The sequence below is a fragment of the Epinephelus moara genome, chromosome 23 (genome assembly GCF_006386435.1).
Source record: "Epinephelus moara isolate mb chromosome 23, YSFRI_EMoa_1.0, whole genome shotgun sequence".
In the NCBI taxonomy this organism is placed as follows: Eukaryota; Metazoa; Chordata; class Actinopteri; order Perciformes; family Serranidae; genus Epinephelus; species Epinephelus moara.
Genome location: NC_065528.1, coordinates 15,550,545 through 15,573,530, shown reverse-complemented (window position 1 = coordinate 15,573,530; position 22,986 = coordinate 15,550,545). Strand labels below are relative to the sequence as shown.

The 22,986-nt window shown below is 43.4% G+C and overlaps 1 protein-coding gene across 1 annotated transcript in view; it reads left to right on the top strand.

The window, feature by feature from the left end:
- The first annotated feature begins 13,800 nt into the window (after positions 1-13,800).
- gpr37b (G protein-coupled receptor 37b) overlaps positions 13,801-22,986 on the top strand; it is a 28,237-nt gene continuing 19,051 nt past the window's right edge. Inside the window, exon 1 of the mRNA XM_050036014.1 lies at positions 13,801-15,699. Within this exon, the coding sequence (XP_049891971.1) occupies positions 14,653-15,699 (1,047 nt within the window). The 5' untranslated portion in view covers positions 13,801-14,652. The remainder of the gene's footprint in view (positions 15,700-22,986) is intronic.

Genomic DNA, 22,986 nt, shown 5'->3' with positions numbered 1-22,986 from the left:
AGGAGTGACATCAAATGACTGCACAGTAAAGGCAGCAGCAAAGCAGCAATAAACACTTGCTGTAGGTTTCCCACACATTCATCATCATAGTGCACAACGGGCCATGAGGAAACACACACAGCAACACAAAGCAAGGAGCAAACATTCAATCAAATCGTTCAGCTGGGATCTACACTGCACTTTTTAATAGAGTTCGGGGAGAAACTGAAGAAGATTTTTAGCTTGCAAAGCAGATATTAGACACAGCCACAGCTAAATATGACTATATTAGGTTAAACGAGAGGAGCATCAACATTGTCATCAAGGCAATAAAGTCTGAGATCGAATAAGAATTTCAGTCTGGGGAGAAGAGTTGTAATATTGTTAAGGTTTTCATATTTTAAGTTGTCAAATACACACACTTACACACAGATAGATGCAGCAAGCATGGTCATGATCTAACCAACAGGGGGTGCTGTTGCTCTTATGTGCTAGAAAGTAAATCTAGGCTGCTGCAGAGTATAGCATGATGTAACTGTTTCTGTTTATTTCTCTTGCAAGGGTGAAGGTTTGCATACAGATTACAAATTGCATCTTGTATTGATTCACTAAGGGACAGTGCATTTTCAGTACAGGAAGATTATGCTTAATCAAAAGTACTTTCAGTTAGTTTCTGTATTCCTCCTCTAATGAAGAGCAGCGCACAGCCACTTAAATTCTGCCTCATTCACAGAGTCCCAAACGGGAGTCTGTGTCTCTAAGATGGTCTGATGGGGAAACTACCATATCAGCAGAGTGACAGACCTTTTTAGAGACGACGTCACAATGACATCAGTTTGTTAGCTGGAGCCAAAACATGATTCTCCACCACAGGGCTGTAGGCTACATAGGAGTCTTAAAATGTGGTCTTGTTGTGTTATTGGGAGCCAGAATAGAAGGAGTCATGGCTCAAAACTTAAATTTGATCACATACCAGCCGCCATTGCCCGCCAACAACAACAAAAGACAACTATGGTTAAATGCGATAAGATGAAAGGACTGTACGGAGGTGATCATCAAAAATGCTTGCACTTCATATCAGGTTAGGGAGAAAGTATTTCCTGTTGTAGGAATGAATAACGTTATGTGTATTAAGGGTTATCATGTCCACCTCATCAGAAACTGGGGAGGGATTAAGATGAATATTGGATTTCTCCTTAATGCTAACTTTTTAGCACATTAGCTAACGTTAGCTTCAATAACAAAACAAACTGGAGGAAACCGTTCAAGTGTCGTCCTCCTTTGTAAGATTAGCATAGTAATCAACCACAAAGCTTCCTGTGACATCATCCATCCACTGAGTGAGAGCATACAGGTCGGCCAGTCTGGTCCTGTTGGTCAGTGTTTACTTATTCAAATAACACTCGTGGTCCCAGAGAGTGAGTGACCTGACATGGTGCGTTCGTAAATTCATAACCGAATGGTATATTTCGACAGCGCTCAGAATTTGCGAACAGTCCAGTTACTCCGGCACTCAGAATGAGTATTTTTGAACGCACCACTTGTATCATCATCTTCCTCCATTGTCTTAAACAGGCCAACAGAACTTGGTAGCTAGCACTAGCTAATGTCTGTGGAGAATTGTTTTGCCTCCAGCTGAGCCCTGCCCACCAAAAACATCATACTGTTTACTAATGGTAAAAGGGTATACAGTGTAATGCACAATGGACTATAGGGCAGGTCAATTTTTTTTTAATAATATTATAATATTTTCATTTTATTCTTGACTTATCAGAGAACACCGATATGAGTAATATTTTTTAAATGTGCAGAAAGTTTTGAACATGAGCAGAAATCTTGCTGAAACACATATGAGCTAAAATCTCAGGGGTTATGAATTAATTAAATCAATTCATCATTGATATGAACAGGTGCCACATGCACATATAAAGAGATTACTTCCCCAAATGAAAGACACAAAGGAGGGAGGAAAAGTAAACTACAGGTGTGTTGACTCAGCATGGATGACATTAAATGAGAAGTTGATCTGCAGGAGAACAAATATCTGAAAGCAAAAAAGAACGCCTGAGAGCCTTTGTGTATTATATTTAATTCTATTTTCAACTGCCACCATGGCACCTGAATTACGTGTTTTATTTTAAATAAATAAAGACATTTAGGAAGGCGGAGGAAAGAGACTCAACAATCAACTGTCTGTCTCCAGAGTTACATGCAGCACCGTTAATGTTCAGTCCGCTACCAAAGCACCCCATGCAGGTATTGTTATGGTGTGTGTGTCGGTGTGTGTGTGAGCACTCCAAGCCGTCAAGGCTTTTTACACTCCCTAAATCTTGGTCGGTTACTGTGTATGAGTGTATATGCATGAGCACAGACGTTCAAGTAAATCCATTTGCACATATCTACTTATTTTGATTTTGGATCACTGCTAAATGAGAAAAACACTCAACTGGAAGATCGAGAGAGAAAAAACCCAATTATGATGAAATAATGATCATAATAAGATTGCTGAATACCATTTAAATACTTAATAACCACGCACTTAACCCCAATCTGCTCCAGCGAAGCTACTCCAATGACAAAATACAAGACTGTGGGAGTTCTGGGTAGCTTCCAAGTGTATACAAAAGATGTGCAGAAAGGTTCAACTTGCTAATTAGATACAGCATAACAAATATCACAAACACAAGGAGAAAAGTAAGAGGGATGATAAGAAAAACATCTCTGCAAAACAACTTATCTAATTTAAAGCTGTTTTCAACATCATTTGACCACCTGCCACTACAGTCCTGTAAACACTACAGTTTACCTACAAGAGAACAAAAGAGGCACAGATGACGCAGTGGCTTCTCTCCCGCATTCACTCAGACTCTCTATAACAGACCACTTCTCATTGATTTCTGCTCTGCTTTCAATGCCATCCAGTGGCATCCAATGATAAAGCACTTAAGCATTTTAAAGTTCTCAGCAGTTTCCTTTAACGCACTCGGAGCAGTAAAGGTTGATAACACGCTGTCAACCACCGAAGTCACTGTCATTACCCAGGAATGTGTGCTCAGCCCTTTCTTTTTACTCTCTATACAAAGGACAGTCACCTGTTGCATCTAACACTCATGAAATGCAGTTACACCTATCAACAGTTTTTCTTTTTCAAGTTAGTGTTTCAGAGCTGCCTCATCCATTTGTGTGGTGTTGAACCAGATCATCCACACTTAGGCCCCGTTCACGCCTGGTATTAACATGGGTCTCAGGTGATCAGATCACAGGTGGACAGCTCTAAGTACAGCAGGTGTGAATGCACCTAATGTGTCCTTAATGCATATAAAGATCCAATTGCCCAGACCACATTCAGAGGTGGTAATGGCAGTGTGTTTGTTGATGTGTCCTGGGAGGTGGTAATGGCAGTGTGTTTGTTGATGTGTCCTGGGCCACATCTACTTAGCTGACATTTTCTGCGTAGGCGGAAGTACACCCTTCTGAGGAAACTCGTTTTGGCCTCTTGTACCCACGATCTCATTCTTTTAGTCATTACCCAGAGCTCATGACCATAGGTGAGGGTTGGGACGTAGATGGACCAGTAAATCCAAAGCTTTGCCTTCTGGCTCAGTTCCCTCTTCACTATGATGGTCAGGCAAGCACCTGCATCACTACAGAGGTCATCTAACACTTCATTATACCCTCACTTGTGAACAAGACCAGCAAAAGGTCACTATTTATGTTAATCATCTAGTGATGAGCAGGTCAAACCAACAAACCGCAACATACACAAACCTTGGGGAGGTGCTCCTTGTCTCTGCCCTGAGACATAAAGTTAAAGTCAAAAGGGACCTAATGTGCAATCAAGTTTTCACCATCTTAGAAATATTTAAAAAAAAAAATACAATCCCTTTAAACACTTAAAGACACAGAGACAATTTTATTACATTCACAGGACAGAATGTTACATGAATAACTTGCATTTATCTGTAGGGATATGTGTATTTTGTACATATCAGCCTGTATGATTTACGCCTAGAATGTGATTACTTTTTCCTGTTTTCCTGTTATTATATTTCCCAGGAACCAGGAAATTGTTTGAATCCTGTTTCCTGGGATTGAACCCTAGTCCATCAGTAGCATCTGAAAGCAGGTGATTGTTGCTTTTGCGTCGGTAACATGTCCGTACAGCCATGTCTTCTTCTTGTTCTTCTCTTCTTCTGTTAATTTCTGGCAGACTGGTCACTGGAAGTTCATTGCTGATTTTAGCTGGTTAAAAACAAGCTGTGAACAAGCATTTGGTATTTGCAAACAGAAATGATGTACTGTATGTGTTTATTTTCATATAGAGTGACAAGTTGTGAGAGAGTTACAGCCTCAAGCAAGGGAACCCACAAAGTATCTCGGGGAAGGTGAAGCTTTTGATTTACTGGTCCATCTACGTCCCAGTTCTCACCTATGGTCATGAGCTCTGGGTAGTGATCGAAAGAGTAAGATTGCAGATACATGCGGCAGAAATGAGTTTCCTCTGTGGGGTGTCTGGGCTCAGCCTTAGAGATAGGGTGAGGAGCTCAGACATGCAGAGGGAGCTCAAGAGTAGAGTACTGCTCCTTCACATTGAAAGGGGTCAGTTGAGGTGGTTCAGGCATCTGATCAGGATGCCTCCTAGGCTCCTCCCGTTGGAGGTGTTCCAGGCATGTCCCCATCATAGGAGGCCCCGGGGCAGACCCAGAACATGCTGGAGGGATTACATATCTCATCTGGCCCGTGAACACCTTGGGGTCCCCCAGGAGGAGCTGGAAAGTGTTGCTGGGGAGAGGGACCCAGGAGGAGCTGGAAAGTGTTGCTGGGGAGAGGGACGTCTGGGGGGCTTTGCTTGGCCTGCTGCCACTGCTGATGGATGGAGCGAGAAGAGAGATTCGATCACAAGTGGTCATTCGAGACACGTGTGGAGACACATTCTAATCCCAGGTGTCAACAGACAGACATAGAACAGCCCACTTCATCGGATCACTTGATTAAGTGTAAACCAGCTGTGAACAGGGCCACAGACTACTTCATTGCTTCTTCTCTCTTCTCCCTATTATGCACTGAGCTTAATATCCAAAACTCAACCCTAAATTCACATCAACCAATAAGTGTAAAACTGTCACTTCTTGCTTAAAAAGCATTCTTCTCATTAAACCATTGTAACTCTATCGTAAGAGTACATTTATTTTGCAGTCAATAAAAAGCACGGTAAACACACAGTTAAATATAAAACATGATGACATACATTAAACACCCACCAGTTTTATATGGAAGTCTCATTAACAGCATAATCACAACAGCTAACAAGAACAGTTACACAATGTATTTAGCACTGCTTTATATTTTGTGTCTCCTGACTCTTTTATTTAGCTGACCTTAATTTGGCAGCCACATAAACGTATGTTAGTTAATTAAATGTCAGGATCAGGAAGTCAAGTGTTTCTGTGTCGGTAAGACCGTAAGATTAGAAAAAAATGACTGTGATTGTATCTCTGTAAAGGCCATTCACTGCAATCATATAGTCTTTGGCTAACGTAGCTAACACAGCTATATATGCAAACAGCTGTGAGAAGAAAACAGTGTCCCTCCAACAACCACTTCACAGTCTCTTGCGGTAAGGTTGGGTTTGGTGACCTCAGTTTTGTAAGGTGTATATAAAAGGGTGTGTGAGCTTTTGGGTTCATCATGGTGCTTTATTTTATATGAGTGAGCTGTTTCATTCAAGAACACTCAAAGTCACCTCTCCACTGCTACATCTCCTTTCTTTTCTTGTACAATATCACTTTAAATGCTAAATAAAACCACCTTTCCACCTTTAACGGTTGAATAATTATGCTCTCAATCACATGTGGGATGAAATAGAGGAGCGAGAGGAGAGTAACCAAATGGGGTGAAAGACAGGACGAAGTGAAAGCCAATAACAAAGAGAAAAGACATCATGATAAATTCTGGAAATGCTAAAAGAAAGGATATTTATACGCTTCTACCAAAAAGTACGTGCAAGAGCTAAAGTGGGGAGGATGACAAGGAAAAATAAGCAGTGAGACTATTCGTACAGAAGCCCTGAGAGTTCATGAACACAGCTATATATTTTAGAATGATTCAGTGGAACTACTTACTCAACTGCATAAAGGCTGTGTGAATAGTTCAAGTTCAGCTAAATTACGTAGCTTATTATGTAGGTATGTTCATGAATAGTCACATGTCCTCCTGAGACCCGAACTTTTGTTTGGAATGCATTTTTTATTTCTGCTAGCTATTTGGGATCAGTAGGACCTGATAAGTATGAAAAACTAAGCATTGTCTTTGAACAGGAAGTAGTTTTTGAATGATGCTCTCATATGGGGACACTGGGTTTATTTTTAATAGCCACAAGTGTGTTACAAAGTATAAAGCGGTTCATTTAAATGCCTGAACATTGTTAATTCTGAAACTCTATGAATTTTCCTTGCTCCATACTCCAAACTAGGAATGTCCTTTTTGTGTGTAGGAACAGTCTGTCACACCTAATTGGCCTGTGTGAAAGGCTGCAATAATAAAGTCCCAATGTCCTCAAACAATTATTTCCTAATTAACAGTGTCTTCGCTTGTGACTGTTGCTAAAATTGGTCAAATTTGTATGCGGTATGTTTTGTCCCTTGTCCATGTTTGTGTCAGGATCAGTTGCAGACTGACTTGGCAGAAATGGCTGCCATCTTGTCTTTACATGTACTAGTGTATCGAGCTTTTGCTACCACTAGATGGTACAAAAAAGTGTCCATGATCGAGGACAACAGGTCTAAGTTAAGCATAGTCTCGCTCACCAGACCTTTCAAGAAAAGAAAGGTCTGGCTGGGCCGACTCTCACTTTAAGATTGGAGAAAAAAACGCCCCAGCTGCTTGTATTTCTTTCAACCAATCACAATCGTTCTGGGCGGTGCCACAGCAATGGTGCGCTTGCAAAAATATTGCCGGGGGGAAACAGGTTTTGGTGTAACACGCCCACAAAAATATCGCCTACAGGACGCGAACCATGGCAAAAAAAATGGCTACATCCCCGCAAGATCAAACACAGCAAAAGTTAGTAAAGGACGTGTTGAAAACGGTTGAAAACTGCGACACAACCGGAGGTGGTAGGGCGGGACTTCAGCGGGTGGCTCGTTCCGCCCAATGAGAGACTGATCTATGCAGCGAACTTCCGCCCACTCAGACTAAGTTAAGCACAACTGAGTATAAGGTGCAGCATACTCAAAATGTGATGTCCTTGTATGAGGACGAAGGGTCTCAGGAGGATATATTTTATAGATGATCTATTAAACATCTACAGAATAAAGCAAAACAGTTGAATTATTGTGTATCAACTAATAAGCTGTTGAAATGCTACAGATACTTCATAAACTATCAGTAGACATACGTGATGCACAGGTTGACCCAGGATGACTGGTGGGTCGGGTTCGGGGTAAGCCTGTAGGAAAATTTCGCAAGTTTCAGGCGGGCAGGTCAATGAGTGACGAAACAGTATGACGTTATTAATAACTTAAAGAAACACTTTGCAGTAATCAAATTTACACTTTCTCTTGCCAGCTCTCCATCTCTCTGTTTCATTCTCACAGCAAGCAGCTTTCAATCAGCGCTGCAGCACTTAGGCTTTCCGTAATTCGGCTTTTGACCAGGAAAATCTGCTGAAGTCCGACATATTTAAATCTCTCCGTTCATAAAGTCTGGTAAAATATTTCCCTCTGCAAATATGCAGGCCTAACACCAAGTCCTAACAGCAAGCAAGTGCCTCTCTGTCCGCGCTGAATCTGTTACATAGGCACTTCCGTAACATCATGCAGATAAAGAGTTAATACTGTGAGTGTGTTCAGTGGAGGACCTGGCCACATATGGTCAGATAATATTTGACATGTTTGAGATTGTAGGACATTTATGTGCAGTGTTTGAAGATGCAGCTTATGTTTTTTTTTTTAACACATGTTGTGTTTTTGTGTGCGCTTCACCATGGTCTGTGACTTTATTGGGACCCAGTATGGCTTTTAGTAAAGTACAGTATGTCTCATCACAAGTTGACATGACTTGAAATATGGGGCAATGTGAAAAGAAGTACAGAGATAGCATCACTGCTAGCAAGTTATCCATTGTGCTAGCTAACTTAAGTCAGAATGCCATGGCATGTGGATTGATCATATATTTTCCCCAAACCTTTAGTTAGCAACACTTGTGTGATCAAATTTCACAGGGCTTTTATCTACCAGTATATTTCATCATCTAGTCAAACCACTGTACCTATCAGCTGTACGTTCAGGGTATCTGCTGTACACTCCAGATCATACTTAAGACGTAACTACTTAAGATCAAGGTGAGTACTTGCTGTTTTCCTATGTTTGTACTTTTTAGAAAACAGAAGTAATGTTTTCGATTGTGATATTTACTGGAAATGACATACAATATAGTCAACAGTAGGCTGATATTAGCAATGGTCATTACCAGAAAATTTGGGTTGGAATCAGGTCACTGATTAACACAAATGTTTATAGGTCAGGCAGGTCAGATTGGCTCCCATAAAGGGCCAGGTTGGTTTTAAAAAACCCTGACCCATTCATCACTACTTGGTGGACTATCCAAATAAAGTGTTACCTAAATGGCTTCTCCCCTGTGCTGCTGACTTAAGAACAGGGAAGGAAAAAAAGGTTATGCCAAGATAATCTTTCTAAGTTCATTATTTAAATCTGTGAAACAGGTGGAAAAAGGAACTTGACAACTTGGCCCTGATGTGTCCTATTTAGAGAATAGTTTAGTGGTGTACTTAAACCTTTTTTTTTTTTTTTTGTCAGGACCATTTGTCTGTTTGTTGCTGTAATACTCATGTCGGCCACATGAGGCTGAAGTGCACCACTACCCCATGTTTTAACAGGACAGAAAAGCATTCATGTTTTCCTCCAGGTGAGTTTATAGATGGCTGGACATCCACTTTCTTTGTTGTGCTGTTACACCTCGGGAAAAGGTTATCTAGTTCTTTTTTCCAACTTGTTCACAAATTTGAAAAGAAAAAAAAAAAAGTACCCTAGAAAGATTATCCTGGCTCCCGACTGAAAAAATGGATCACCAGAATTGTTTTCCGTATCTAAGGATCTGAATCTGCTCTAATGTCTGGAAAATGTTATGTTTGAGACGCGCCCTCATTGAGGACTTGGCTCAGATTCCGGAGTAACTCACCTATTCTGAAGCCTCCTTAAGGAATCTGATCCCATTTGGTTCGGTGATGGGAACCCTGTGACCGCATGCCTTTGCTGACATCGACCCCAGCAGGATTCGAACCCCAGACCTTCCGCATGGAAGACGAGTGCTCTAACCACCAAAGAACAAATAGAAACAAAAGGAGACGTAATAGAAAGAAGAGTGACTTAAATATAAGGAGGCAAAGACAAGAAATGACGAAAGAGGAAGAGAAGAAGAGACAGAAAAGTTAGGTAATAGGAAAAATATGCCATAATTAATTTGTTGGTATGGACAGGAGGATTCATAAAGTACCAAGGTACCAAGCACGTTAAAGTTTTATTGAGGAAAAGTGATACATTCACTTGATGTGTCCACCAAATTGTTTTAAAAATGGGTCAACCTTTGATTCTCCATTTATATATTCTCTTAAATTAAATCTTGGTTTGATTAACTTGGGTGTTTTAGTTGGATCAAGATCAGGCCATGATGCTTGAGGAGTTCAGAGAACTTTTTAGTCCCTGCTACTTCTTCATGTAACACCAGATGGCAGCATTTGGCTATATGTTGGCATGTGCTAAGCCACTGTGATTCATATGTTTACCATGGCTACAGCCTGGCACTCATCATCACTGAGAGCCTCCTGAAGATGTGCTGACACTGTTGGAAGATAATAGTATTCACCATAAAGGGATTGAAGCTTAAAGGATAACAATGACTTTAGTGAAAAGCTCTCAGAACAACAGCCCATTGTATTAGATTGTAAGCAGTGTGATCAAAGCCTCACTGTGAATGAATATTGGACAGAGAGAAGTGAAACAAACAGTGAACACATAAATCTAAAAGTCTCATTGATATGCCTGCGATGTCAGACGCTGAACAAAACAGCTTAATGGCTATGAAATCAGACTTTTTTTTCCCTACTGCAATTTCAGTTAAAGACTCTCCCACTCATCCTGATAGTTCATCATGACAATTTCACAGTGACATGGTCTTACAAATTGCAGCTACAGGCTAGCCGATTAATACAATTCCCGCCCCCCTATTGATTTATTTAGGAGAATAACTTTTACAGACAAGACCGCAGGGAGGTGGAAGTGTAAATAATTCAAGGGAGTAAAAGTATGAAAAGTGTTTCCCCATTGCACTCTAATCAAATTGAATCACACTGACTGCTTCTATAATTCATTGAAGCCTGTGTGCACTGCAGGCTGGTGTTTGTGGGTCTGCCGTCGGTTTTGTTTAGCCTGTGTGAATGCACGGGGCGTCGAGTGCCTCTGTGTGTCTCTGAACAACACTCCATTCATAGTGGGTCAGTATATTGTGTGTGTGTGTGTGCAGTTGTGTATAATTTATTTTCCACACAGCAAATATGAAGTGAAATCCATGAAATCTTCATGGTCCTAGCATGTTCATGTCGCCTGCATGCCCTACTAACCTCATGACTTTATGTGTGTGTGTGTGTGTGTGTGTGTGTGTGTGTGTGTGTGTCCTGCTGTGTGCACTTACTGCTGTATTTGTGTGTACACGCATGGTGTGCGCCCTTGATGTCCTTCTGCGTCTGAACCATTGAGCGTTTCCATGCATGAGTACATCTGTTAGAGAACCTCTCTTCTTTATCTCCACCCACACACGCCCAACAAGCAGAGTCTCGGCGGACAGCACGCACAATAGACATGATAATTACATGTGGAGTGTTGCCCTGCGCCTTCCAGCTGATTAAAATGGCACCGCGAGTTGCCGTGGTGGTATTTTCAAGGTCAGATACACAATGTAAATTGAAGGACTTAACCTGTGAAGCCCAGTGGATGCTGAACATTTACTGAGTGACTGGCTTTAGTCAAGTAATGGACGCATTTCGTGATCACAGGGGGGAAAAAAATGTTTACATTAATATGGATGTAACCATGCGAGAAAAGTTAACATGTAAAAAGTGAATGAGAAATTCTCCCTCCTTCATGTTTATTCTTTTACTTACTCTTTTGTCACAGAGATCATTAAACTTTCATTGCATTCAGTATACCTAAGGCGCTCCGTGAATGTTGTGGGTGCTGCTTCACATGAAGAACTTCTTTCTTTTAAACTGAATCCAGGTCAGATGAAGATATTGGCAGAGGCAACTCGAGGTATCTATCTTCAGTTTTCTCCCCCCTGGTGAAACTTGGCTGTGTGGTGTACATGTGTGTATGTGCATGTGCATGTGCGTGTGCGTGTGTGTGTGTGTGTGTGTGTGTGTGCGTGTGTGCTTCCCTGGTTGGAATTGGCTCCAATCACCTATTTGATGTAGAAGGTCACCAGCGAGATGTCCGCTACGTCTGCCAATTCACACCCGCCTCTCTCCGGCTCCCTCGCTACCTGCATATGTTTTTGGAAAACATGCACACGAATACACAAGTCAGTATGACTGCAAATATGTACATATTTGTATGAGTATACAACCACATGTTGGTGTTTGTACAGTACATTTTGCACATATATTTATATAATGTCTAAATGTCCCAATTATGTGCGTGTTTGCAGATGTGTGTGTCTGAATGTGTGTATCATGATTCAGACTGCTGTGTGTGTGTGGTCTGAGACTACAAGCAGTGTGAAAGCTTCACTTACAGTACTCAGAGCACTTGAGACATAATGCGCTCATTTCATTTAGACCTGGGAGTCTCTTGAATTATTGACTGAGCGACTGGACATGCAGTACTTAGCCACAGGTTTTGGTTTGTGTTTGTATTTAATCACTGTAGCTGCACATCTTTGAATAGTCTAGTCTTGGAAAGAGAGTCTTTGAGTTTATCTGACAGGGTGTGTCTGTGTGTGTGTGTGTGTGTGCGCGTGTGTGTGTGTGTGTGTGTGTGTGTGTCTGCTAGCTGCAAGTATGCTCCCCTGACCGCTGCAACTCCACTGCTAGTTCTGTCAATGCTTCGTCCTTCTGTACATGATCATTGTAAGAGCGCTTCTGCTGCCACAACTCAACAAGGTTTTCTTCTTTGCTGGAATCCAACACATTTCTTTTAGCGTGTTTTGTCTCCATGGCGAGCTGCTATCTGTCTGTTTATTTGGGTTTAGCGCCAGTGCGTCATTTCATGCTGCATTTGCATTGGTTGGTTAGTAGACGTAGGTCACAACAGACGTCACACAGTGAGATGGTCATCCCAAATTGCAAGATTGCATCAAATCACAAGACTGTGACAAAGATCATCCTTGCACCTCTCTCACTGTGCGATGTTTTAGAGCCACAATCAAAGATATCACTACATTTCTTTCACAATGGTAATCTGTTGTCTGGGACAGCCCAAAATCGTACAGTGTATACAGGGCTTGATGCTGTGTCAACCACTGCCAGTTAGCCTACAAGCTAACAAGCTAACAAACAACACAACTCTCACCATTCTGACGCGTCTGCTAGTCGACAATTTTGGTTCACAACAGGCTCTTCATTGGAGTCTGAGTCTAATTGAAGCCATTGTTTGGCTGAATCTCTCTGATGTTTCCATTAATGCTAACGCTAGCCATGCTGATGCGTTCTGCTCTTTCACCAGTCAACCAAGTGCAAGCAGCGCGGGAGAAAGCGGAGGGCGAAACTAGTAGATTTACTTCCAACCCATTAGTTATTATGTGAGAAAACCATGTTAACAAAACATTAGTACGAGTACATATTTCAAAATGTGTGTGTGGAGAGGGTCTTTAACCATTTATCCACCTGATATTTTCAGACTATTTAAGCTAACCGCTTACTGGGCACAAGTACAGTAACCCTAGTTTGGAATTTCTTGCTGTAATTAGTATTTTTGGGTTTGAAAACATGTCATTATGTCAAATTGAAACCTAAAGAAATTACAGCAAGATACTGAGAAATGCCGACATGTAGGTATAGAGTCAAATCAAAGTTTAGATAAAGTGTATTATCACAGCAAGAGGTCAGAATAAACTTTACAATCATTATACTGCAACACACCTACAAATGTTTCCACGTAGTTATATACAAGTCTAACCTCTATGGTGTTTCAGAAAACCATTATAAGTTAGCAGGTGTATTCATATAGCCTCCCAATAAAGCCTACAGCAGTCAGATGTCTGTCTGATAGGCCCATTAAATGACCTCAAGCACCCTTTTTATGGAAGAGCAAATTTTATGGAGATATGGCGCAGTTATTGATACATGTGGCTGCTGAACAAGCCACAATCAATGCCCATATCCCCTACAGTTAGTCAGATCAATCCAGAAAGCAGCTAAAAATCACTTTTAGAAATGGTGGTGCTTGCAGCAGAGTACACTGAGGAGGTTGGGGGTTGAATATGAATGATGGGGGGAGGCGGGGGCTGAAAAGGGACACTGGGACATGAGAAATATACACATATGAGCTGCTGGTGAGCTGTTTGCAAGATTTCTAGAAGTAACTTTGCAGCAGCAGTGAATAATGCATCTGCATTTTACAGGTAGTCTTGGGTCTTAAGCTTTTTTGATAGTTGCTTTTCATTTAAAACTGTCCCTGCACACAGACAGTTAATTCCTATTTGCCTTTAAACTAAATAGAGAAGAAGGAGTGCCTAAATGATGTCCAAGTGCGTCGGTATCGCAGCGCCGCCTGTGCGTAAATATAAAAAAACTGGGTAATATATTTATTAGCACGTCTGTCGGGCGTGGCTGGCTTGTCTGCCGGGGGGGCTGTAGCCGTAGCCTGCTCCGGGGCTGCTGGATGCTCCGTGATGGATGCGGAGTGACAGATCGGGGTTAGCCGCCAGGGGAGTCCATTTTCTTGCAGCGCACGGTGCTATCCGAGGAGAAAGCTGAGGAGGTGAGACACTGGACGCAGAGGAGGAAGGGACGAGAAGCAGACCGATTTCCACCCCTCCTTTCTGACTCTCTGTCACACACATACACACACACACATGCACACACACTCTCTCTCTCTTCTCCCGTGCATCACAACCTAGTGGGCTTTACCCGGACTGCACCGCATTGACGCTGCTGCTGCTGCTGCTGCTGCTGCTGCTGCTGCCAGCCGACCCAGCCCACTAAACTAACGCACTAACATACAGAGAGGGAAGCAGAGGGAGAATCTGTGGCTTTACATGCAGTTACGCACAGCTGCAAACTGGATGCTGTGCGGATTGTGTGCGTGGATATGCAGCAATCCCCTCTGCACATCTCTTTGCTTCTTTCTCTCTGGATCCGGACTCTGATTCGCTGTCCTGCTCGGTAATGTCAAGACTTTGGAAGCGGGAGTGACTCGGGGAGTGAGGCGGCGGTTTTGGAGATTACTGCATAGAGCAAGGCGAGAGAAAATTAAGAGATAACTTGCAAGTTTTCCAGAGCTCGCATCATGAATGTAGGTGTTTACTTGAGCCCAGTGAGCTCCCCGCTGTGCCGTCTCCAACATGGGTGTTGACTGAATGGAGGAGTATCCCCGCGCTGCCACAGAAGGTATGAAGATGCACTTGTGAGGATTAAAAACTGCGCTCAATAATTCCCGGACCATGCAGATTCTGCCGCCTAGGACGTTATTTGTGTTACTAGCCCATGCACATGTGTTGTTATCACTGAGAAATAATGGAGAAGCTAAAGAGGACAGCAACACCAGCGCGTACTCTGCCAGGACTTTCCACGGGTCACTCCGGGAGAGTCATCAAAACAAAGCCTGGGACCGTGCGCTCTCGCCGGGGTACGCCACAGGTGCGTCCTCGGCGGAACTGCAGGCGATTATCCGAGGGCCTCTTAACTCCACTCACCCCTGGAAGAGGGTAATTGCTGGAGAAACGAGGCGAATTGGACACAACAAGCGCGACTTCAGTAGGACTGTGACACCCGTGGAGGATCCCAACGCTGTCTCACATTGGGACCCGACGCGCCACCACAATAAGAGGATAAAGTTGAATGGCGGTCTTAGTAGTACGAGGACGCCAGCAGGTGGACACTACAATGCGGCTAAGCCGTCTTCAATGGGCCAGGGAGACGGAGGAGGGGGACCCGAGGAGGGCGACAGGCACAAGAGAGGCACAAAGGACGAGCAGAAGAAAGCCTCGAAGAGGGGGAGAAGCCGGCCGAACAAAAGCGCGGGGGCTTTGGCTCAACCTCACGCGTCGCCGTGGGAACCCATCCCCAAGCCGGTGGCCCTCACCTCCACCGACCTGCCCTTTGACCTCTTCACCAGGAGGACCGAGTTCTTCACTTTCAGAGAGGAGAACCCCTGGGACGCCACGCCGATCACCCCTCCCAGCTCGCAGGATTTCGGGGATGAGATCAAGAACCCCTTTTACCCGGTGACAAGTGAGACTTATGGCGCGTACGCGATCACGTGCGTCTCCGGGGTTATTTTCCTGGTGGGGATAGCGGGCAACATCGCCATCCTGTGCATCGTGTGCCAGAACTACTACATGAAGAGCATCTCCAACTCACTGCTGGCCAATTTGGCTGTCTGGGATTTTGTGCTCATCTTCTTCTGCCTGCCCATGGTGGTTTTCCATGAGCTGACTAAGTCCTGGCTGCTGGGGGAGTTCACCTGCAAAGTGGTGCCCTATGTGGAGGTACATTTATTCTACTCTTATTATGCTCTGAATGTTTCAGGCACAATTATTTCATATTGTTGTGGAGTTTGAAGCAATGCCACAGGCACAGGCAGCATTGCCTCATGGCAGATGATAAATGGGGCTTAACAGAGCCAGACCTAGCAAATTAGGCACCCTAGGCAAGCCCCCCCACCCCACCCTCCAAAACAAGAACATGAGAAATCAACACAAATAAACAACTTAGCTTAAAGCAATAAGTAACAAACAACAAAAGAATAGGGTATGCACAAATTTGCAAAATTCCCTATTTTTCATCGTTAGTACTCTACCCTGTATGGCTGTTGCCTTTTCATTTTCTCGTACTCTCATGAGCCTGGTCTCACTCCAAAGCCGTTGAAATCTGGTGCTTGGGCGGTGAGTGGCAGCATCAGGAAACCAATGAAAAAAGCCGTCCTCTAACATCAGCATGATATATGGCCAGTTGCTGATTTAGTTTAACGCCGCCTGGTGGCATTAGGGGGAAACGCGGCAGGACAAGGATGAAAGTTAAGGCGGCGAAAGTCCGACTGGGGCAGGTGGATGGGTCCAACAAACATTGACTTTCACCCAAGAGAGCAGTGTTTGTGTCCCGTACGATTCTAAAGCCAAACCCTGTTTTTTTTTCCTAAACCTAACATGTGCTTTTGTTGCCTAAACCCAACCACGTTTGTTTGTTATTGAAGGGGGAAAAAAAACGTCAATTTGTGGTGTTGTACCAACGTAGTGCATTTATTTTGAAAGAGACTGTATGTAAACGGTAAATTTCCTGTGAAAATTTTGATTCTGATTTTAATGATCACTATGATTCAACTACACGTAGTACCCCTACTCCAGACCGTCTGTAAGCATGACGGGTGGCGCCCGAGGCTGCTGCCTATGTCGCCTGTAGTAAGATCCATCACTGGGGCTCAACCGGTGTCATTTACACATCCTCCATCTTCTAAACGTGATCACACTTCACACACACATCACACTCTTGAGTGACAATAGGTATAATCTGTGTGACTGCGGGGCGATGAAAATGAAGTTTCACACTGTCTGTGCCTAAAAAGGCTTAAAGAGTTGAGTTTCAGTTTTTAAGCCCTGACTGGCCAGAAAGTACACAAGCACAACTATAGGATGTCACCTCAGCCAATAACAAGGACAGACTGTTTGTCACTTGGATACCTGCGACTGGAGAGAGAGCCTCACCTAGCCCTCGAGGCATGTAGACAACACACACACACACACGCACACACACACACATGAATACAAACCAGCTGTAAGGTAATAGCTCACTATCTCCCCTTCACTCAGACATACACATAACACTCCTCTCCTGTTGCTCTCACTGTATATACAGTTGATACAACATATTACAGGTAACCTATATTCCTTCCCACACACTCTCAGGCTCTCTCCCTGTCCTTGTTTTCCTCTTTGTCTGTTCATGACTAGATGGATGCTAGACAGGTTGTTTACAGCATGTCGATGCCTTTCCCTTTGTGTGCTCACTGCAATTACACCAGTGTCAGATTCGCCAGCAAGGTGGATGTCTGTCTTTTGTGTAAAGCAGGGGTTTCCAGCTCAGGGGTCTTAAGCTTGTTTTGAATGGCCATTGTCGCAACCTGCCTGAGGGTGGGGCAAAGAAGAGGGGAGGCAGCACATATGATTTTTAAGGGTTGATCTGAAGCTAAATACAGCATAAAATAAATTAAACATCTAACCAATAGTGAACTTGCAGTATGGGTGGCGCCTGAGTGAGTGAGAGGTGTGCTGTGCAGTGCAGCAAAGAGAGGACGGCAAATGTAACCATATCCAAGAAAAGACTGGATGTCAGGGGAGAAAGGAGAGTGTGACGTGCTCCAGCTTCTATAGACAGGCGGTGAGCCAGAGCAGGTGACCAGAATGCCACTCAGGCACCGCCCTCAGGAGACTACAGAGCCGGCAGACAGGGAGGGCTGTCACATCAGGAGGTGAGAATATGAGCAGGTGAACAGTCTGTTATTATCCTCCAATCAGCTTTTGTTGCAAGGTTGTCCATACCTGATTAAATTGTAGAGCTGCAGTGACTAATCATCATCATCTGGGCCCAGTTTTTGACATTTTATAGACCAACTAATTGATTAATTGCAAAAAATCAACCAATTAATCACAAATAAAAATCACGATTAGTTGCAGCCCTATTAATTTGTTGAATGTGAAGCACCCACAGCTTGTTATTACAGACAGATGTGAGGTTTCTGGAGCTGCATCAAGTTAATATTTATGTCAGTGTGAAAGAGACTTGCATAAATCCATTCCCTTTCTCGGGTCTTTTGAAATGCAGGTGTATAGCCTAGAGTTATAGAATGATACTGATATTAGTTCAGCAAGAAAATAGGTCACAACTAGAGCAATGTGAATATGTTGTGGCATCACAACCTACCTAAAATCGGGGTACAGTCTGAGCAGCAGCAGCAGCCCATATGGCTCCAAATTACTACCAAGATTGCTTGCGTTTGCACCATCTTCTTTTTTGCAGTCTCCGCTTGCCAGGCTTTGTCCACTGACCACATACTGTAACACTCACAGTATCTCATTTGCAATTTCATTTGCAAACACCTTGTGAGTGTGTGCGTGTTTTAATGACTGGAGGATCAGAGGGAGACGGAGCCCCTCCCTGTGTTATTGCATATGAGCTACAGAGGACCACGGGATATTATCTAATAACTTTAATAACCTACTTACACTGCATAGAGCAAATGGCTATTCTTACTGCAGTGTGTGTGTGTGTGTGTGTGTGTTTGTGTAGGAGTGGTATTTGCTTGTCTCCATGCATTTATTTTTGCATGCGAATATGTGTTTTGTACAGTGTATATCTATCAGGACATGTGCACTGGGGCCTGTCTGTGTTCATAGTGTCTGCAGTGTGTGTGTGTGTGTGTGTGTGTGAGGGTATGTGTCAAAACAGGCCGTGAGTAATGCAGCCTGGGGTTCACTGTCTCCCTGTGGAGCATTCAGAGAAACACACACACATTCACACGCGCACACATACGCACTCACATACCATGGGGTGACTTTATTCTTCACTTAACCTAAATTCAGTCATGGGGAATATCAACATTTGGCCTGAAATAAAGACACACATACCCAGTCACACATGCCTGCATCTACACACACGCACTGTCACTCAGACATGAAGCCCAACTTCACATGTCCATGCATGCAGAATCAGACGGTGGTGCTTATAATGTATCACCGTCCCCCCTGAGAGAGGAGCCTCCCATCGTGCTGCCTTCAGTAAACCTTGTTTTATTCAGTGTTTAGTAGAGCGTGGAATCATCCAAACCTCAAAGAGAAAGCAATTTTAGGTGTGAGATGTGAGAAAACACGGCAGGGAAAATCATAAGAATGCTGCACAAAATAAAGATGTGGGTTACAGCCAGCCTGCATTATTTCGGATACGCTCCAGTTTCATGCTGCTGTCATTGCAGACGACCCCTCTAGGCAGTGATGCACAGAGCAGCAAATTCAGGCAAAACTAATGGGCAATAATTGGGTTTTTGCACCTGGCAGTTGATTAGGATAAGACTCGAAAGTAGGCTAAAATAACAAATAACCGGTGCAGTAAGCATTTTATAAGCCAGCGGGGGAAATGAGTCATTTGTAAAGGTTCATTCAGAGCTGTGCTGCTGTAACACAGTGGTTTAAAAAACTTTTTGTCTTATTACCCCTAAATAAAGAGATGCTTACGAATCACCGTGTAAAAAGAAAGGCAAAAAGAATGGTGAGCTCAGATAGTAATAAAAAATCTGTATCTTTGTCAAGCCACATTGCTTTTTATGGGTGGATGCCTGCAGGCTAAGGGTTTTATGTAACAGCATAAAAACACAGGTGTTCATTGGAGTATAATGCTAGCAAGTGGGGTAGACACCACACAAGTGTTTGTAGAGCAATGTGGTACCTGAAAACATATTTGCATAAAACATGTATAGACTGTATAGATGTCAATCTAAAAGTATGTAAGTGTAATATACAGCATAATGCAATATATAGAATCAACAATCCATTGTATGCATTGTTGGCATTGTATGTTTCTGCAAAACTCCTACAGTACCCAATGACAACGTTAGCTTATATCAGGCTCACTGTCAGGGGGGTCAAAGGGTACAGATGACCCCGGCCATCATGGCAGATGATGTGGCTGTTTTGGCTTCATCACACCGTGACCTCCAGCACGCACTGGGGTGGTTTGCAGCCAAGTGTGAAGCGGTCAGGATGAGAGTCAGCACCTCCAAGTCTTAGGCCATGGTTGTCTGCTGGAAACCAGTGGTTGGGCGAGAGTTACTGCCTCATGAGAGTGAGGGTGGAATGGAGCGGGAGATGGGTGGGCTGTTTGGTGCGGCTTCTTTAGTGATGCAGGCGCTGCGCTGGTCCATTGTGATGATGAGGGAGCTGAGGTAGAGCTTTCGATTTACTGGTCCATCTACTTCCTAACCCTCACCTATGGTCATGAGCTCTGGGTAGTGACAGAAAGAATGAAATTGCGGATACAAGCAGCTGAAATGAGTTTCCTTTGTGGGGTGGCTGGGCTCAGCCTTAGAGATAGGACGAGGAGCTCGGAGATCCAGAGGGAGCTCGAAGTAGAGCCGCTGCTCCTTTGCGTCAAAAGAGGTCAGTTGAGATGGTTCGGGCATCTGATCAGGATGCCTCCTGGGCGCCTCCCATTAGAGGTGTTCGGTCACGTTCCACTGGTAGGAGGCCCCGGGGCAGACCCAGAACACGCTGGAGGGATTACATATCTCATCTGGCTTGGGAACACCTTGGGGTCCCTCAGGAGGAGCTGGAAAGGGTTGCTGCGGAGAGGGATATTTGAGGTGTTTTGGTTGGCCTGCTGCCCCTGCAACCTGTCCCCAGATAAGCGGATGAAAATGGATGGATGGATGGATGGATGGATGGATGGATGGACACAGTTTGACCAATATTTAATTAAAGTAGCCCTCAAGCTTGAATGAATAGGCCTGAATAAAGAATAAAAATATGTGCACTCCTGATTTGATTTTATGATTTAATGCCTCGCAGTTATTTTACTCAAACAATGTTTTAATTTTACTTTTGTCTAATCATCATTGGAGGGCACTTTTTCCCTTCAGGACACACGTTACTACCTCTGCTTTAAAAAATTAGAAAACAAAGTCTTAACAGTAGATACAAAGTACTTGTGGAAATATGATTAATTGAATTATATATCACGGGACATACCGAAATGTATAGGGATCCCCCCCATGGGTGTGGATGAGGGGCCCACTTTTGAAAATATTGTCCCCCTACCTGTATTTACCAACGGATGGCCTGGCTCATATACTACGTCACTTTAGAAACACTGATATGACATTTATGAAACATAAAAAATTAAGTTAAGTATCCTGTGTTTGCCAAAACTTACAATGCCAACATTTTCTTCTGCCAACTGGGCTGAGAATTAAAAGGCACTCTGTCAGATTTGAAAAACGCAGTTTATATGGTAATCATGCATGTCCCTCAATTATTAAAGACTACTCCCATTAGTAGACAGAGGTGGCCGTGTTCACACCTTCTTTAAAAGTGATTTACAGCCAACTGCAAATCTCCATCATGGGACATAAATCCAACGACTCTCTACAGACTCATTGTCACCTTATGGTACATTGGCAATTCCACTAACAGTCCTGCCATATTACTGTCACCATGTGCTATATAGTGTGAGCCATAATGGCTTGTAGTGATTGATAGTACATATGCAAAAATGTGTTTTCTTATTTTGAAATATAGTGCAACTTTGGTGATAATATATGTCCCTGCTAAGAAAATAGAAAGTTAACTCCACGCCTCAATGTTAGTTTTCTGTCAATTTCCAGATGTGCTGGTCTGATCCAACATACAAGCTTTAACTGGTTTGATATGAAAAATGGCTTTGATGACTGTGTCACGGCGCTTAATCCAACTTATATTGCATTAGTAAAAAGCCATGTGACAATGTGATTAACATAATATTATGTTAATTAATGGACTAACAGAGCTACTAGTGTCTGACAGGCCGTGTGCAATTTACTGCCAAGCCGAGGCCGGCAAAATAACATTACATTTCAGCAGAGGTGAGTGCGAGGAAAGTGTGGCGCATGGTGTTTGCTTGCTAGAAAGTTCATGTGTTTTTTAGGTGACAGGAGAGGAGACATGACAGAGTTTGTCTTTCAAGAAAACTACAACTACAACTTGATTTGTCGCCTACGAAAGAGGTGTCATAACTGGTCGTGAGCAACATGGTGCACGGTTTGGAGCTGAACTTTTGTCAAACAAATGCCACTTGCTATTAGGACACAGCCTTCTTAGGTTAGACTCTGGAGCGGCCGCTGAGTCAAAATTTCCATGCAGGAAAAATCCAGGAAGTAAACCAAACGTTGAAGAAGAGTACACTTGCAAGATAAATGTGACACTTTCTAATGTCACAATGGAGGGACAACTACGCAGGTTGATTTTAGCGCTGGTCATCGTGGACTATATTGCTGTCATTGTTCATTTTAGTCAAACCATACAGTTTGAAAACGAGGCGCGGCTCCAACTAGAAAACAATGTTTTGATGCATTGGATGTGCTGAATGTGCATATTAAGGCAGTACAGGAGGAGGTGCACATTAATAATCCTCCAGGACTGTAACATGCTCATGTTTAACCCAAACAATGTGTCATGTGACTGCAGTTGGTTCGGATCGAGGTCGGAACACGTTCTCACCACAAACGAACTGCACCAGAGTTCGTTTGTAACCAGGCCGAGACCACCTCTTCAATAAGGTCTCGGTCTGGTTGTTTTGATGCACACCTGAGTGGGATTGCTGTGTTCACACCTGCCCAAACGAACCGCACTTAGGGGGCAAATGAACTTGAGTTCGACTGAATCGAACCAAACAGGGCAGAGGTGGCTACAAAGGCTACAAAGGTGTACTGAAAGAACTGAAGCTCCAAGTAACATTTCACTCAAATTCCCTCTTGTGCATTGGTCTTCTCAGTCTTTACCATATTACACTCAACTGTCCGATGAATCCATACGTTTGTGCGCCTCACATAAACATTTGATCTGGCTTCTACTGTGCTGTACAAAACCCTGTAGTCGGAAACTGTAGGCCGTCCTTGCTATGGTACAGTGGGCTTGAGCAGGCAGAAAGAGAGAAACAGACCATTGAAGCAGAGCAAGAAAGAGGCTGAGGAAAGAGAAAGAGCGATAGATTGAGAGAGAGAAAGGGCCACATGGAGCCACAGAGGGCCGGAGGTA